Source organism: Lampetra fluviatilis, chromosome 35 (assembly GCF_964198595.1).
Source record: "Lampetra fluviatilis chromosome 35, kcLamFluv1.1, whole genome shotgun sequence".
Taxonomy (NCBI): Eukaryota; Metazoa; Chordata; class Hyperoartia; order Petromyzontiformes; family Petromyzontidae; genus Lampetra; species Lampetra fluviatilis.
In genome coordinates, this window is record NC_136309.1 from 4,967,730 (window position 1) to 4,986,949 (window position 19,220).

Consider the following 19,220-nt stretch of genomic DNA (forward strand, 5'->3'; position numbering starts at 1 on the left):
GCACTGATCCGCGTGTTGTCAGTTATAGTGTCAGTATCTATTGTGTAATGTTAATGTGCGTGGTGTTATTTTCCCTCTAAGTCCAGTCTTGTGTGCACCGTATAAATAGTATCGCATTGTTCTGGGCGTGTGGAGTGGTACATTATTTACATTCTGTATGGTACAAAACATCGCAGTATTCACTGTCGATGTGAATGCACCAGTGTTGTGATCGTGGCGATGTCTGAGTGGTGATGTTGATGAGTGTTGACCACAACGACCATCATGATGGTTGATATAATAATGAGTTTGTACCCGTGTCTCACTGGGGGGGGGGGGGGGTTCCGCTAGATCTATGCGAGTATATGACAAGGGCGGATTTGTGAACATCAAACATGCTCACTGCCCCTTAATAGGCGCTCGCAAAAAAAAACCCAGTGCCTGCCACAAGTCACTTGTCGATTCAAGACAATCGATGGGGCTGCCTTATTCTATTCTACCCGACGTTCGTGTGATGTTAGGAACAGGGCTTCTTCTCAAAACGCACTGTTGGCGACAGCACTCCGGCGTGCTTTCGGGTTTGTGTCGTCGTTTTTGTTCGGCACGATGACGGCCCCCCGACGTCCTTCGCTCCTCCATGTGCTAATGAGCTGCTTTTTGGTTCAGTTCCTCAATAAGTTCTCGCAGAAGCCACCAGCACGTGGAGTAAAACGTCGGACTTCATGCCGATGTGTTTTCAGGTTGCGTTACCAGGTGTTGTTCAGAGTGATATCCGACGTTTCGCTCCACCTGCGGGGGGAGCTTCGGCAGGCCCTTATTGAAGAACTGAACCGAAAAGAGGCTCCTATTACGTAGAGCGAAACGTCGAACTCGCCGTGCAACCCAAAACACATTGGAGAGCTGTGATATTCTATAACGTGGGTTTAATTTTACCCTAAGTAATTCCCAAACTAGGTTCCCTCTCACACCCCCTGCTCACCGTTGGTTTCACCGCAACGCCGTCCCCAATCTACGCACACCACATCCTGATGTTTTGCCCCACACTCCCCCCCCCGCCCTCTCTTGCCTGTGTGTGTCTGTGCAACATCAACCTTCTTTCCCATGACACGCAGGGTAAACCTGAGTACCTGGTCAAGTGGAGAGGCTGGTCCACTCGGTGAGTCCACTCCAAACGCGCCGATTTCTGTCATCCAAACAGGGACCCAATTTTTCATACAATCAGATCTTTAGCTGGGCTTGCCCGTGAGGAGTCCTTTTACTTTCATTACTTTTATTTTCATTAATTTTAATGTTTTACCTACGTGACTTTACCGAAAAAACCTAAGAATATGAATCCTTGCAGTCACGAAAGCTTCAAATCTAGAATTCTCGCTTCCTTTTTTAAGCTTTCAGTTAACGAATTATGTTAGGGACACCACTCGCATAGTTTTCATATGAGGTTAGGATTTAGGGTTGGCTTAGAGTTCAGGGTTTGTGGTTAGGGATTAGAGTTTGGTATTACAGAGTTATGGTTTAGGTTAGGGGTTAGTGCTGAGGGGGTACATTTTTGGTTAGCGATTGATGGTAAGGGTTTTTAGGAGTTAGGGTTTAATGTCATGGTTTGAGACTAGGAATTGGCGTATGAGAATGGTTAGGTTTTAGGGGGTGAGGTTAGCATTTGGGGCTATAGTCTGGGGTTAGGGATGGTAGTACCTAAGACGTGCTCTACATCTGTGGGACAGCATTCTTGGCCTATGCTGAAGGATTATCTATCGCTATCAGTCACAGAAGCCAGTGTGGCTCTGTGGTTAACTCTCAGAAGGTTGTCCAAGTTAAAATCCAATTGAGCCCAACATCAGCCCTGCGGGGTCGAGATAATAAGTACTGCCTTTTTGGAAGTCGGCAGTGAATTATGGAATTTGCAGGGCTGCCAAGGGATGATTGTTGAATCTAAACTCATTTGTGCATGGAGAGACACGCGGTCTTTTGATTGTAGAATACATGAATTCATGCAAGTGCCTGCTGTGTCATGTTTAAAAATAAAGATACTCATTGCGGTTGCACATGCCTTAAATACTGTATCACGCATTCAAAACGTTTGGCTTCTGTGTGCACATAGCACCCACATGCTCTAAAGACACATTCTATACTTGCTGCCCACTGACCAGTTGCAAAAACACTCCCGAAGTTATTTTAATGCCGGGGTTGAACAGTAGTAATACAAATATTTTACAGTCCTTTGTCAATCCCCAACTGAATTATTACTTTCCCGTGTTAGTCAGTCATACTTCACCCTGCTGGTCAGTGCAAGTTGGTGAAGAAGGCGTGGGGTACGGGGGGGGGGTCCAGAACCGATTAGGAAATTACTTGCCTCTGATATTAGCCATGGTCAGGCCTCAAACTCGGATTTTTGAGTTCATAGTGCGGTGCACAAACCACTGAACCACCCCTGCTTCAGATGACAACCTATGGGAATATGTCACTTAAAGTGTTTTGTGCAAGCGGTCACTGATCCGCTAACGCTTATATCGCTCACCCCCAGCTGCCTTCTAAACCCCTCACCCAGCCCCCACGCCATCACCGCGCTGCCTTTCTTTGCTGACACTTGACTTTGAATTTGAACGTTTAACTGTAGCCTAATCAGCAGCGTGAATAGAAATGTGCACCTGCTGCGCAGAAGTGATCTCAATTGAAATGCAGTGCCGTTGTTTCTCCGCGCTAATGGAAAAAGAGACCGTAATTGGCCATCTGGCACCCCAACCCTTAAGAAACATCCCTCCTCCCCACCACCGCCACTACCCATTAAGCACTCTCCTAGTTTCTCAACCACTTGGATTTAGCAGCAGGCATCATGAAAGTGGATGTCTGTGCAGCAATAAATAGGATTTAGCAATGATATTTTTAAAGTGAATTGGCAATTTTATGTACCTTGTACAAATATATATTGCTTTTCCCTTCTTGTTTTAACTCTGTGCCTTTTTACTGATGGAAAAATACCTCCCCATTTATTTCCCTTCATTAGTTGCTTCTGTGCAATAATGGCCTCCGAACTCTGATTTCGACTCACCATCTCTTTCACCGTCTTCAGATTATTTTCCTTTCTCTTGGCATCTCTACTCGAGGGTTAATTTTGTCTCTCACCTCTCAGTTGCCTTCATTGCCTTTGACCTGACTATTTTGTCTTCGCCGTGAACCGCATTTTAAAGCAGAAATCAATTCCCCCGACTTGGACCCAGAAACAATATTTTCAGACCACTTGCCGATTATTCTTTACCCAGCAATGCCAGGGCATATGCCGTCCTTGCAGCTGCCGCAGCAGTGTTTTCTTTACGGTACATGATATTCATCGCCAGGGGGGCTAATTCGCTTGACGTCTTGATGTAATCGCACAAGTCGCGACAGCAGCATGTGCTCACGCGGTGGTGGTGGCGGCGGTTATGATGGTGGTGGCGGTAAATGCGGGGGGTGCTTGGCAACTGTTGACTTCAATGCGTCTCCGTCCGTCGCAGACACAGCAGCTGGGAGCCCGAGGAGAACATCCTGGATCCTCGCCTTCTGGCCGCTTTCGAAAAGAGGTAGCGCCATCCACACCACGCCGCTTGCCATCTGCCAGGCGCGGTACCCTGCTGAATGAGGTTCAGCTGCTTAGAGCGGGAGGAGGGAGAAGTGGAGGGGCATGGAGGGTGGGGGAAGGTGGGAGGGAGTGAGGGAGGGAGGATGGGCGTATGTATGTAGTTGAGTTGTTCCAAGGGCATTGTTGCCGAGCGATGTCTTGGTTGTAAAAGGTCATTGTTGAGGTCACTTCCCTTCATTGATGTTGTCGTCAAGTGGTGATTTTAAAAGTTTGTGCAACGTCGTTATTGCCGAAGCCGTAGTTTTTCAGTCTGAGCTTTGTAGCCGGCCGACAAGTATCCTAGATTTCTGTGCCAGCGAAAGTATCCCCTCCCCCCCATTCATTTGTAAATTGTCTAACAAGCTTTGCTAGCGTCTGTTGATTGCTGCGCTTGGAAAGCTGTGCCTCAGAATCTGGGCTTTCTGAAGACCACATCTGTTAACAGGCTGTTGTATTGGCAGGATATTGAACATTTACCCCCCAACCCACCTTACCCTAGAGGATGTTTAATTATTTTTGGCCACTTAACAATGTTAGTCAAGTCATTCGGTGTAAAGTTTTTTTTACCATTTAACCGACATTTTTAATACATTGTTATTTTTGCTATTTAAAAAAAAAATGTTATTCCAAATTATTTATACTAAAACAGGACTTTGAAATGCCGTGTCAGTAATGGGGGTTATTTCTGCCCAGACTTGAACACGTTGGTTAGTGCAGGTTGGAATATTGTGGCCACTAACAGTTCAGGTACCACTCCATTGATGTTAGCCGTGACTGGGAATCCAACTTAGGTCACCAGATTCATAGTGCACTGTTCTATCCGTTGCAATTGCAATTGCACAGGTGGAGATATTAAAAATAACAATGGTTATTCATTGTAGCTTAAATTGACCCAGAATATTTTTTTATAAATGTATCTCACTGGAAACCTTTACAGGTTGGGGTTTGCCACATGAGATGGAGATATACAGATGAAAAAAGTCTACTTATACATCATGTGTGCTTACTCTTTGGTTTTTTAGGTAAAGTCACGTAGGTATAAAATAAATTAAGTCATGACGTTTCGGGCGCAACACAAGTGCCCATCATCAGGTGGAAACAACCCCAGCAATAAACAAATTGCTGAAATGGGCAAAATAAGTCGTGACTTAATTTATTTTCTACCTACCTGACTTTACCGAAAGAACCAAAGAGTATGGATTCCTGCAGTCACAAACTTTAAATCTAGATTGATCATGTGTGCTGTGTTTGTCTCCTGTGCATATTGTTTCGTGTGTGTGCATATCATATATGTGTCTTGTCTGTGTTCTGTTTATATCCGTTCTCTGTATGTCCTATGTGTGAATTCTGCGTATAACCTGTTTATATACGCCCTGAGTGTGTCTGTGTATAATGTATATGTCTATCAAGTGGTGTGTCCTGTGTATGTTTGGCCTGTGTTCTATTTCCTGTGTTATGCAACCACACCCTTTGTTGTCCCCCCACCGCGACTGTGCCCTCCCAACAGACAACAGAGGGAAGTCGGGTCTCGGCGGCGAGGGAAGAAGCCAGTTGGGAGGCCGCGTAGTCAGGTGAGCCGTTGAGGCCCTATGAGCCGTGGTCTGTTGATAGCCTCATTGCAATGATGGTCCAACCTCAGTTTCTCAGCCACCGCTTAATAATAGTTATTTATTTACGCAGGAAAAGCCACACTGATGTTTGGCCGACACCCACTTAAATTTTTTGTTTTTAGCTTTGTGAGGATACCGGAGAACCCGGAGAAAACCCATGCAGAATAGGGGGAGAACATGCAAACTTACATACAGGCGCCCAAGTCGGGAATCAAACTCAAGTCCTTGTTGTTGTGGGGCTCAAATGTTCTTACTGCATGATTTTGCCACCCCAAGTGATAAAACCAAATTATATAACGAAACCGAATTTTAAAAAATAACTTTGATTTAAAACTCAGTATCGATAATAAGGCCTATGATCAAATCATCAGGAATGCACCACGTTTGTTAGGCCTCAGAAACTAACCAGGGTAGTGTTTGGATTTCCGACCACCATACACTTCCATGGTGTCATTCTGTGGGGCAGTGCGACAGTATGGGCAGCAGAGGGTAGCACCACGAAATACGTTGTTGTACTTTGGCTCTACGCTATGTTCCCCACCTGCACAAACCCTCACTGATCAGCGTGGCAAAATATGGCCAAACAACCTTGGTGGCGAACATGGCATGGGGAGGCCTTCATCCAGCAGTGGATTAACAACAACTTTTAATTATTGTTACCCTTGTAACAATAATTGAATCGGGGAGTTGGGGAAGGGGAGCTCATTGTTATTTCTACCAGTTGTAGCACATTAGAAAGTTGATTTCCCATTTGCACAAATGTTGAGCATTGATTGTTTACAACCCTTAGCCACCATTGGAAATTCCACATTTGTGTGGCAGGGGCAAGTTTATCCATAAGACAACCACTTGTTTTCCCACAAAGTGGTTCTTATGTAATCAGTCTTTAATGGGACAGAGGGCTGATTAGACTCCTGACCAGGATTTGTGGTAGCAGTTGTCCATTTGTCAGCAATGTGTTCCAACCACTGCTCCCTGGCCATGTATAGCTATATAATACACTAGCTTTACTACCCGGCTTCGCCCGTGACTTGGATTCACGACGCCCGGCCGCCTTTGTCTCCCCAGTGGCGATGTTCACACACCACACCACTTACTCGTTTGAGGCTGAGTCGACTTAGGGGAGGCCCAGGACCAGTTAAAATAATCGTCACCGGTGGTGGTCGTGAACGGGAATCGAACTCGGGTCGCCGGGTTCGTAGCGTAGCGCGCTAACCACTACACTACAATGCGTTACGATTCCACATGCGCGGGTCACGTGACAGATGTGACGTTACAGCTCACTTGCCGTGCAAAAAATATATGTATTATTGAGCTCCCCCCCCACCCCCCCAAAAAAAAACAAGTGTATTTTTTAAAAAAAATTCCATGGTGTACAGTCTGGAAAGTACCCACATGGCAAATTTCCAGTTTGTTGCATGTCGGGAAGTACACTAAACATTTTGAACAGACACACATATTCACAACTTTGCCTTTTATATATATGGAGGTTAAGTGCTTGATTCTATTGAGCATTACTGTGTTTTGCGAGGCATGTAAGACTTCAACGTTGCTTTCTATACATTTTATAAAGGTGCAGTCCCACAGTTTGTGGCTCGTGCTGCTTGTTGCGGAACCTCCACTCGGAGGTTATGTGACTAATTCTTTGACTTATTTTTCCACGCTGGCCAGACGTCTTATAAAGAGTTGGGAGTATCCACATTTAACCTACCAGACATGACCCGATGAACTCACTGTGGTTGTACTCGTTTATACTGCTGGGTGGACAGCTGTGGTAAGGGGGGGGGATTTGAGAATCTTGGCCTTTTTTTCAACTGCCATGTGGATTAAAACGTTTCTATGAAGAGGTGTCTTGTACTGGCGAAACTGTCAATAATTTCATCATTTTCCGAAGATGGCTTACTCGGAGATCTCTGCAGTGCGCGTTTAACAGAGGAATCGTGGGATGCTTTTTACTGCAGGCGAGAACGCCGGCGGAGAAAGCATCCGGTGGGGGCTGCTCCAAGACCGCTCGCAAGGATGAGGGCAACCCTGCTCAGGGCGGCGCGGCGGCATCGGGGTGCGTCTCGCGACGCGACCACGTCAAGACGGCCGCCAATAACTCTGCCAAGAGGCGCAGGCCAAAGCCGGCGCTCGGAAGAAGCCAGGGCAGACTCGCGGACAACGGCGGCAACAGGCGGCACAAGAAAAAGGCCAAGAAAAAGAGGAGAAAGTTGGAGCCCGAGGCCTGTGGTGACGCTGAAAAGAGCAACAGGAAAAATAGTGATGCGGGGATGGCGGAGGAGGAGGAGGAAGGGAAGAAGGCACCAGCCCAGAGTATGTTGTCTCTCATGCTCGCGAAGAATCGTGACAGAGTCGCCGCTGAGAACCAGAAGGCGAAGCAGGAGAAAATCAATGCAGCCAAAGAGGACATGAAGAACGGAAATATAACGGCAACAACCAGGGCCACCGTTGCAACCTTGCTGGATCGGCCAAGGGGGGTGGCTATGTCGCCCGGCTTGGCTCAGGCTCGCGCTGGCGTGGCCGCGCGCGAGATGGCGGCCATCATCGCTCGCGTTTCCGAAGCGCTGCAGTCGGATCTGGACTCGGACTCGGACGAAGAGGAGCGGAGCCGAGGAAAACCGCGCCGGCTGGTAGCGGCGAATGGGAGCACGGCCGCCGCCTTTCCTCCGCCAGGGGCCCTGAAGAATGCTCACCCAGTCTCGGCGGGCAGCTGTGGCAAATTTGAGAGCGGCACAGCCGATGCCGCCGTACGGGCAAACCCCAGCACCCCGGTTAATCCCGCCGTGGGGCCCGCCACACCTTTCGTCCCTGTCACGGCCCTGGACCGTCTAGCGGCGGCGGCCTCGGACTGCCTGCCGATAGTGCGCGTGATGGACGGCTCCACCGAGCCGCCCGGCGGCGCGGCCGGTGAACGTGAGCGCGACCGGAGGGACGTGCCCGTCGGCACCAAGGACGTCGTGCCCTCGCAGGAGGCCGGCCTACGGTGGGCGCCTGTGCAGGCGCTGCTGCAGCACGTGTTCGTGACGGACGTGACGGCGCATCTGGTCACCGTCACCGTCAAAGAGAGCCCCACCAGCGTCGGCTTCTTCTCCATCGGCCGGGAGACTTGAGCGAGACCGGGGACGGGGGGGCGGTTTGGATGGGGGCGGAGGTCAAGGGGGAGGCCCTATTTCCGTGAGGAGACGGCAGGCAGCCAGCCGCGTTTTGTTGCGTCTTGTCTGTCCGCCTCCCGCACGTGTCTTAAAGTTTAATGAGATTTCCCCTCTATCAGATCTCAATCAAGATGTATTCACTTCCAAAGCTGTTGATGCCATGATACCATGCCAACACTTTCTACCCTCTGCCAGTTCCTGCAGCTACTGCACAGTATGATGCAAATATTTTTGCAGCACATTCCTTTGCTGACGCTTTGCTTTGCTGACCCTTGTACTGTAATTTGTCCTGATTCGAACCCCAGGATTCACTCGTATACAACAACTTAAGCACAAAATTATCTTCGCTTATTTATATCAGTGTCATTTTAGAAACATTTTCACTATGCTTCTGGTCATAGACCTTTACCGATAGTTTTCATTTATAATCATTAACAGGGCAAAGACTTTGAAAGAACAGGGGTAAAGGGAGCATCGTTGTGATGCCGATCCTGTGCACCCTTATGGTTTATTTTTAATTCCCCTGCTTGAATTTTCTACGTTTTTAGCATTCACGATACGATCATGGATAATGCGCTGTAGTATCGGGTTCTTGTCATCGCTCTTGACTGAGCAGTGTTTCCCGATGGCCGATTGGACAAACGTAACGATCCAAAGCACTACGGGCTGCTCGCTGCGACGCACAGTAATGGCAGCGTCTCCCGCCCCAAGTTTCCATTGGTTGAGAAACGCTTGTGCGGCGTAAACAGTAATTACGATTGCCGTCAATTTCCAGGGTCTTGATAGTGTGACGACGTTTTAATGCTGAGGCCGTACCTAACCTTGCCTCCATTCCTGTTCGTGCCTTTACCGCACCGATGCCTTCTTTGCTCACACGGGTGAAACGAACAATGCTTGGATAACTGGGCTCTGGATAATGCGCCATTGCAAATAATTGTGTCCAGAAGTGTTTGATGGCTGATTTTTATTCATATTATTACAAAAGAAGAGCTTCCCTACATATTTTCATTCGGCTCTTTTACAAACCGATCCTTTCCGGGTTGAATGGCCCGTCCATATCGTCAATAGTGGTAATGCGCTTGATGTTTTTAATCATCACGAGATTCCCATGCGGTCGCCGGTTTGTCGTCACTCTAATATCTGGCACCAAAGATAACAGAGAATTAAGGTCATTATTACCAGGACCCCCAAACTGGTGTACGCCAATGTCCTAGGTACCTCAAGCTGTCGTCACCCTGTTACCTGGCACGGTGGGCAACAGAGAATGGGAATCAATAGTACCAGAATCCCCAGACTGGTGTGAGCCAATGTCCTGGGTGCCCCATGGTGTCGTCCCTCTGTTTCCAGGCACCATTGGCGGTATAGAGATAAGTATGTAAACACGAACATTATCACACGACAAAAAGATTTTTTTTTTAATGTATATTATTATATATATATTTTTTTTTTACGACTCTTCGTAAACAGCATAATTCCCGCCGAACATTCGCAGAATATCAAGGGAATACAGTAATGTTTTACGAGAAATCGACTTGGCAAGAGTTGTTACACGCAGGCTTGTCAATCCCATGGCTGTCAGCACCTCGTTGTTTTGCGGAGGCCACTTTCCCCTAGCCCCCACAGGAAATCCGTAGATCTTGGTGTTGCTTGTTCTTGTTAGGTCTTTAATTTGGTCACGGAGTGGGGTGTAATATTCAACCTTTTGCGAAGCCGCCTCAGTGAGTGTGCTGCGCGTTCGCTCGAACCTGATGGTAACATCGATGACAAGGGCAACCTCTCCTCTTGCAAAAATCAGGTCGGGTTTCCTCAGCTCCCCAACTTCAGTTTTGAAGCGTGGTTCCTTATGTACAGTCCATCCCAATTTTGTGGCTTCGGTTGCTAGGATGTCACAGATCTTATTGTGACGTGCTATCCTAGCTTTCTGGACTGCGGGACATTGGCCCAAAATGTGCGATATGGATTCTAATCTTGCGGAGCATTTTCTGCAACAGCGCAGTGCACCTACTCTACCCCTATTTATGCTCTCCCTTGTTGGGTATATATTGCTTCGTAGTTGGAGAGCAGCGATATAGTAGCATTGTTTCATGCCCCTGCACCGACGTAACCAAGCATTACTGACTTTGTCTCCTTCAAAATTTGCTATACCGGCACCCTGGACCGGTTTTTCGCACCATCTTTTGAACTCGTTCTGTCTCCAGTCGCATGGTCTTGGCTCTACAGCATGTTTAGATTCCAATTCAGTTTGAATAAAAGCTGGTACAGCGTCAATTTCACCGCCGGCGCTTACCCACAGACTCCGGAAATCTTCTTCGGCACCTAGTTGGGACACTAAATTGCGAGTGATTGCATCTGTCGAGTTCACGATGCGATGTAGTCTCCTCACCTGAATCGATGGGATCATACTCTCTAATTTCATAATGCCGAGGCCTCCATCTTGAGTTCGGGAGTACAGCAGTCCGTCGCAGGTAGAAGCTGGTAAATGGAGCCATTTCTTTATTGCGTTCCTTATTGCTTGGTCCAACAATCGTAGTGTTGACTTTTTGCAGTCTGAATGGTCTGCTGGATACAATAGCCTGGGGAGAGTGTAAACGTTGAGGAGCTCTACCTTCTGAGTTGGTTTAAGTGGTGCCTCATCAATCTTGGAGATCCAGCTGTTTAATTGTACTATCAGTTCTGGCTGCAGAATGCCGGTCCAAGGGCTGATTTTTAGTCCGAGATATTTTGCTGATTCATCCGGTTGAACCATGTTGACGTGCGCACTTGATATCTTCCATGGGTCACAGTTATTCACCGTATAAGAATCTTTGGTTGGGTGTAGCATGAAGCCCTGGCACTTTTTTGGTTGAAGCTCAAGTCCTGACAGTTTGCAGAATGATTCAAGAATAGCTATGTTACTAGCCATTCCTTCCCACGATTCGCTGACCAGTACCAGATCATCTGCAAATGCAAGCGAGGTAACAATGTCGGTGTCGATGCAGTATCCCGATCCTTGTGTTTCCAGGGCGCATATTAGTGGGTCCATCGCCAGATTGAACAGCAGAGGTGACATTGGGTCTCCCTGCTTCACACCGACTTGGATATTGATGTCTGGTGTCGAAATTTCGTTGATTTTAAATGAGGTTGTGCAGTTCTTGTAGGCGTTCTGAATTATGTTTACTATGTGCTCGTCCACTTTCCGTTGTCGCAGCACCCACAAGATATGCGCATGAGATACAGAATCGAATGCTTTTGCTACATCAATAAACACCACTGCTAATGGTTTGTGCGATCTTTTTGCATGCTTGATGAGATCCTGTAGTACCCTAAGGTTTTCTGAGCAGCCGGATGCGGTAATGAATCCACGTTGTCGTGGGTTGAGTGGGCATGCACGTCCCAGTCGTACGGTCAGAATTCTTGAGAACAACCTCACGATCATGGAGCCAATAGTAATCGGTCTCCAGTTTCCCAGATCTTTCAGCAGTTTCTCGTTCGCGACCTTTGGGATGAGAATCGTTCTATTCTTCTTCATATCTGCTGGAATCATTCCTGTAACCAGCCATACGTTAAAAAGTGACGCTAGTACCCACCCTTCCCGGTCTGCTGTGCAGATTGAAGCTTTCGTTACGCCGTCTGGTCCTGGTGCAGACGCTTGTTTAATTGCATTGATGCCGGCCTTTACCTCTTCCACGGATATCATTGTTTCAAAATGTTCATTATTCGCTGAACCGGAACACTTGAACTGCCCCAAGCCTTTGAATGCAAAGACAGTTTCCCATTTTTGTCGATAAAAACCGTAGATTTCTGATGATGGAATCCTGCATATATGGCGGTCTGTATCGTCGAGAATCAAAGACGTTAAATGAGAGCGATTCTTATAAAAGAGTTTCTGATGTTTCATGTATATACCTTTTTTTATCAGCTCTCCTCTTCATCCATGGTCTTGCTGGCGTCGTTTTGGGTTTATAAATTTCCTTTTGTTGTTTTTTACATGGAATTTTGATTTTCCGTGTTCTCATCTGTTGTAGCGTTGACACGGTCGCCATATCTATGAGGGCCTCCAGCTTTTCATCGCCCCGTAGACAGGCCCTTATCGCGTCCACCGCTGTCTTCTCCAGGCGGCAGCCCGCCCCGCTCAAAAGCAGTTCCGCGACTTGTACAAGCTTTGCCCTTGCCCCGGTTGTGATACTCGGTGGTGTTGACGATGTCTCGAGGAAGCCCCTTTCTTTTTGCTAAGGCATCGTCTCTTGTCGGCAACTTGTTTGTTGGTTTTTGATCCGAGCCCGGCCGCAATCAGTTTATTTTAACCAGATTTAGTATGAAGGGGTCTAAGACTCCATCTGACCATCTAGGCCAGAAGCTCCATTATTGCATTGGGCCAGATGTTTGGATTGTCTTTCTTCATCTGATCCTTACGACGGTACCCCGGGGTACCAAATAATACAAAATTGCCGAGGCAATTAAATACTTTATTTCTGGGACACTATTTTTTCCAGGGGTGTAATTCACTCTGCGACTGGGGGACCAATCAATCCGAAAACAGTGCTACTTCGGGATGTCGAAACGGCAAACAGCATAAAAAATTCGTTATCGAAAAATTCAACTTTGAATAGTGCATCGTGTACAGCTCGTAGAGACGAGTCGATTGCCGCATCGCCGACCATCAACAGACTAAAAATGACTACATCACGAACATTATGCCGTATCTCTTCTATAGTCACATCTATATCTCATTCCACCACATCCTTACATCTAATTGCTGATCTCTCTATGCTTCTGCCCTGCAATGATGGCATTTTCATTGTCCTAATTTCATATTATTTGTCCCTTCTCAATACTTAGCTAAGCAATCTCAAGTGTAGAATCTGTTTTATTCTCTTGGTCTGACTGCACCTTAATTATAATAATGGGCAGAATCAGCACCATGCTTTCTCGTTATATCTCTAAGTATCCGAACATGCGTGTACACATTTTTAATCCAGCCCATTGGTTGGGACTCAAGGCTTGGTCAAGCATAGATTTGTGGAAACTCCCAATCCCACTTGGCTTTGAGATGGCTTGGGCAATGGCAGTACATAAAATGGGTCCGACCATTAGCCTCTGTGCAGACTTTTGAGTGTTTTGCACTGCATTAACTCCCAACCGTTGCCGGTGATAGGTGTTTTTGACCATACTTCACAATGCTGGTCTGTGTGGGTTGGTGAAGTGGGAGGGTAGGACCGCTTCTGATGTCATTTGCGACTGATGTTAGCTGTTGCTGGGAATTGAATTGGAGTTGGCAGATACATCGCGCAGTCTGCTAGCCACTCTCCCACCGCTCCAACCCATTCTCTTGTAAGCCCGGTGGGCTGCAGGTGCTCTGGTTTCCTGCCATAAGCAAAACGCTCCTTAAATTGAAATTAGCCAAACATCCCAATGCAGTTTGCTCCTGAGAAGTTCTTAAGAATCGGGAATAATTTCCTGAATAAATGTGTGGCTTGTCTATTTTCATCGCGTAGAATGTGGAGTGCGAGTGCATCTTTGGACATGGCCAAGTCCATGTCCGTTTTTAGCAGTGGCGGTATTTTATAGCGAATATAGCCGGTAAGGATCCGTTTAGTTTCTGAGAAAACTATTTATAAAATGTGTTAAATCCATAGGCACGGCTGTAGAAGTTGTCTTCACCTATTTACACATGCACGATCTCGGTGTGGAATTCTATTATTCATAGTTATTTTACTTAAGGATGTAAAGATTGTTCATTTGACGTGATTAGTAAGAGGGAAATGAAGTGGTCAGGAAGGTGGTTTCCATTTCACTACTCGGAGCAGGATGTATCTGAGATTTTCTTCACCCAGGAGTGATTAATTTAATGATTGGAACTGATTTTCTCTGAATAACTTCTCAAACTGTGGAAAAAAACTAAAAGCAGACATTTGACAATGTTACTACTGTGGGTTCAAGCAGTTGGGCAGTGTAGCTGTCCAATTTGGTTTTGGTGTGAGACTGCGTTTATTCGGCACGATGTGTGCGTTTTCTGAAGTGAACCCGGAAATCTGAATAATCTTCAGGCAGTGTGGTGCGAAATGTCTGATATCATGCCGAACCACCCAAAACATTGGCAGATTTGTCCTTCCATCAACTCATCAATTCGGTGCAGTCTTAATCAAATGGGTTTAGTGATATCGACATGAGGCTTCTTTGATATATGTTAAAGCAAGGGCTGCGGTGAAGACACCAATCCCCTGGAGTGGCAGGGAGAAGAGAGGCCCCTTGCCTGCTCCCTGAGGTGTAGAAATGGTACCCTTTGTGAGACCACGTTGTTTAGGCTTTGGCCAGTTGTTGTCCTGCAGTGTTCCTCCTGCTCATATTTGTACTTTACTAAGCTATTAGACCTTTACCTTGCGCCAGTGTTGGTAAAAGTGCAGCCGTGAAACTCTACGCCAATTGCTGGCGAGAAGGGCCTCCGCTAGTGGGAGCTCTAGAGAGGGTGTTTGTGATACTCTTCCACGCCAGCCAGATGTCACGGGAATACCCACACTTTGCCCCCCACTACACACGACTTGCCAATCGATCGACTGGTGTACTCGTATCGCTGGGTGAACGTCGGTGGAGGGTGGGGGAGGGGGATTACTTAAACTTTATCCTGGGACCTCTTTTCGAAATGTCTAGCCAACGTTGAAGATGAGACGAAATACTCATTCGAGGGGGCTCGAGAGCAGACCTGTAAATAATTGCAGGGCTGCACCTTTACCTTTGCGCCAGTATACCGCATATATATAAACAGCACTGTATGTACTTTGTAAAAAAAGAAGGCGGCGAAGTTTGTTTTTCGATTGAGGGCTTTGTTGAAGAAGGCGCCGTTACTTTAGTGAACCCCAGCTTTTGACGGGACGTGTGTGTGTGTGTAAAGGGTGTACGTGACGTTGACTCGGCCTCAAATGAGTAGCTGGTTGCAGTGCGATAAAATCACCATTGGGGAGACAAAGGCGGCCGCGCCGGCCTTCCTAAGTGCGCGCTAACAGCACTTGCCCCAGCAGTCTGTTAAAGGCCACATGGGTGGGGAGGCGGGAGGGGGTTTTCCTTTCCGTGGGTATTTTTGTTTTGTGTACATGTGTGCCTGGGTTTGCGCGCCCGAGTGTTAGCGCAGGATCCCGTGTTATTTTGCACGCCTGTGACGCCCAGGTGAAGATGGATGCACGCGGGACGAGTCGTGACCCGTAACTTCTGGGTGCTGGGCGTTTGGTGGAAGCTCCCCGCCCCCCTGCCCACACGTGCTGGGAAATAAAACGCCACCGTGCGTCCGTTATTTAAGCCAAACTGTTCCCTCTCTCGTCTTTTGGCTGTCATTTTAGAAGTGAATTGAAGCAGCAAGGAAATGCTGCCACAATTTTTCAACCGTGTACAGCCAGGAGTTTGACTTACTCGGTTTTATAACCTGAGGATTCTTGCTGCAGTTTCAAGAGAAACGTATTTAATTGTAAAATTTGGTTTGTGCGAATTGTTCTCTTAAACTTACCGGTGAACTGCAGAAGCAATAATAATTTGCGCGTTAAACGCTTGTGTACGAGTGACCGATGAATTTGTTTTGCTCTTGTCGGGTTGGCGTGGAGGGTTGTGCAGCACAATTTGGCCAGATCGTTGCGTGACTTCACCCAAAAAAATTCACTTACGCGAATTATAATATTGACTGAAAACCTACATGTTTAATCAGAGTGACCACGTTATGCTCACCAAGCGTTTTAACATAGGACGCGTAGCTGTCGGTGTCGCGTTAACAGCACGCATTGATGCAGTGTGTGAGGGAATGCTTAATTTCCTGCTATGCACGTTCAATCATGAGCAATATTTCTCAAATTGGGCTTTTAATTTATTGATTTGATGTGCATCGCCAATCGAGCGGACACTCGCAATTACGCGTTTCTCGTAATAAATTGGCCCGTAATGGGGTTCAGGTGTTGCTAATAGTGGAGTTTGAAGCAGAGGTCGCAACTGGGTACCCGATACCTGTACCCTACCCGAAACCCGGCTACCCGTACCCGGCCGGGTACGGGGGTGCGACCCTGGTGCGGCCGAGTACGGGTACGGGTAGGCCGTGAGTCACTGGTGAGTAACCGTTTGTCACTCATTTCGGGTAGGGTACGGGTAAGGAATCAAAACCCGTTTGCGACCTCTGGTTTGAAGCTATTAGCATGTAGGCCGCATATAAACATGCCCAATGCGTGCCGTGTGTGTTACTCCTTCATAGATGCTTTGTTTTCTTCTGGGTGTAGTAGCAATAGACTGGCCTCAGCCATTGTAATGTGGAATGTCCTTTGGAAAGACTGGCCACTTGTCAACGGGGGAATCGTTATGGGTCTTCGAATTACTCAATCCTCAGCATTGCCCTCATTAATTTTCCTTCTAAGTGAAAGACTTTTGAGTGTGACACGTTTAGGAGAGACCTGTGAAAAACCAGTGATAAGCTTCACGTGTGAATGTGTGGAAGCAAACATGCGTTGGGTGGCGCTCATTTAATTTTACGGGTTTGAGCCTTGTTGGGCATTCCACGTTCCTGTTAAGGGGACCAGTATATACTTGTGACAGCCACTGACAGCTACTTGTGACAGCCACTGCTAACCTGACTCAAAGTACTTACGCTGGCACACGCCACCAAGATGTCTATACAACAACCATAATATATCATGGGACCTCCTTTGCCAGTACCAAAATATAACAATAGGTTTTTCCCCTTTTTTTCTGGCAATAAAACACTTTTTTGTTTGCATTCTGACCACAAGTATTGTGGTTAATGCAGACATGATTCCTTGTAAAAAGGTTTCAGTTTTGTTGCCAGAAAAAAAGGGGAAAACCCTATTCTTTAAGCATAATATACATCGATAATTGTTTTTTTTTACCCTTCTATCTGGCAACAAAACTGACACCTTTTTTTACAAGGAGTCATGTTTGCATAGACCACAATACCTGCAGCCATAATGCAAACAAAAAACATAACTCTGATAATGATATGCACTGTCCTTGAAGTTGATTGGTCCACACCCGAGACAGCTTTCCTTAAGAGCCTAGTCTCACATGGGTTGGACCAGATGACGCCTTTGGCGCACAACTCAAAGACAATGCACCATCAGAGTATGAGAGCTCGGGGTAAGCATTTACACCATTGGAATCTCATTTGCCAGTAAAAAATATGATAATTGGTTTTTTACCCTTCTAGTAAAATAGGTGTCAGTTTTGTTGCCAGATAGAAGGGTAAAAAAACAATTATATTTTTTACTGGCAAATGAGATTCCAATGGCATAATATACGTCATGAATATAATTTTTATAATTGATATCAATTCACTGTTGGGTGAATGTTTCCCCACATTTTCTGTCACTTGGGGTTGTTTGGCCATACTTCACCATTCCAGTCAACGTAGGTTGGTGAAGGAGACGACAGGGCCGGTTTAGATACCACTTACCACTAATGTTAGCTGTGCCTGGCAAGTGAACTCAGGTCTCACTAGGTTCTAAAGGTGGCACATGATGAACCAATGTTCCACCCCTCCCCCCACATCACCTTGTGTGCATGGTGGCTTTCTATCCGAGTACTCTTCATTCATTGCACATGCCAATCGCGAAATGATATGGCCAAACATCCAAAAAGCAGTCTTTTCATCCTGAAAAACAGTCTTTTAAACTCGACGAGGCTTTCCTGTATAAATGGCATTTTAATTTTAATTACAAAAAACCAACAACAGGGCACAAGCGTGCTAAAGTGCTCAGGTTTGACGCCCATACATCTATTATAACAGGGGTAGGGAACCCAAGGCCTACTGGCATGACTTTGTTTCACATGGCCCTCGACATTATTTATATGGCCCGTGAGCACCTTGAAAGCCAACCACTTCCGAAACGTGCCGGCAAACGATGTTTCTCGGTCGCGGCACGCATCTTAGCTGCACTAATTGGGTACTGTAGGGCAACATGTTTGATCTGGCAAAGCCTCAAACCGTGTGTTGAGAATTTAGCACGCCCAATCACTTGTGACTGCAAGGGTTTATGTTAGTGGTGGTAGTGGCTGAGTGGAGTGTTTAATTTGTGGTTGCCCGCTAACGGTCCCTCTGTAACGAAAAGGTTCCCCACCCCTGGTCTATAACCTTCACATTTGCGGCTGCTTTCAGTTAAAATTAAGCTAACCTAATACACAATGACAGTATTAATCTCATAAAATTGCATCAACTTATTCTCGCCATTTTTCGCAATAACTACACGATGTGCTTTTGCAGCGTATGAATTATTTAAAAAAAGTCAATCCTCTGCGTTCTAAATTGACACTTGGTGTCACAAATTAAGCTAAAAACTAGTTCGCTTAATCATATAAATCCACAGGCATTTCTCTCCAGGCAAGACGACAGAGGGTGGGTTACCGAGATAAACATTGGAGTAGCACCCAGAGGTCAGCTGAAGCCAGCTTGCCATTCTGAAAAATGAGCCCCCCCCCCCCCCCCGATCCTGGCTCGAACTCTAACCCTAGCCGCACCTCTGTCGCTTTGCTCAGGGTGCACCTCGTTTTTGTTTTACTTTGTGTGAACCTTTCACTGTTGGTGTCCCAGTGTCGTCCCAATGAGCCTCGCTTGTCATCTTCACTTCCAACCACGCTCCCTTCCTTCCCATGTTCCTGCTCTCGGACATCATACAGGTGTCGGAGAGACTCGGAGAGACCACCCATTGCTGGGAGCTGGGGAAATCCTCATTCGCATCGTTAATCCGAATGCAGTTGAATTGATTATCCGTGGGCAGGTGTTAGCCAGGTTGCGGACTAACCGTGCTCAATCGGCACCTTTTTCGTTTGAATGTGCACTGGTTCCATTACTCGCTGCTTCTTACTCACCACTGGTCAGTCACTCGGGTCCCCACCGGACCGCAAACGAATTACTTTAAGAAGCAA

General features: G+C 46.8%; 1 protein-coding gene across 2 annotated transcripts in view; it reads left to right on the forward strand.

Moving 5' to 3' along the window:
* Positions 1-15,605, forward strand: part of LOC144944549 (uncharacterized) — a 36,332-nt gene extending 20,727 nt beyond the window's left edge. For both annotated transcript variants that reach the window (XM_078872797.1, XM_078872796.1), the window contains 4 exons: positions 1,092-1,135; positions 3,468-3,533; positions 5,079-5,142; positions 7,143-15,605. In XM_078872797.1, coding sequence (XP_078728923.1) covers positions 1,092-1,135; positions 3,468-3,533; positions 5,079-5,142; positions 7,143-8,294 — 1,326 coding nt within the window. In that variant the 3' untranslated portion in view covers positions 8,295-15,605. The remainder of the gene's footprint in view (positions 1-1,091; positions 1,136-3,467; positions 3,534-5,078; positions 5,143-7,142) is intronic.
* Positions 15,606-19,220: the final 3,615 nt, after the last annotated feature.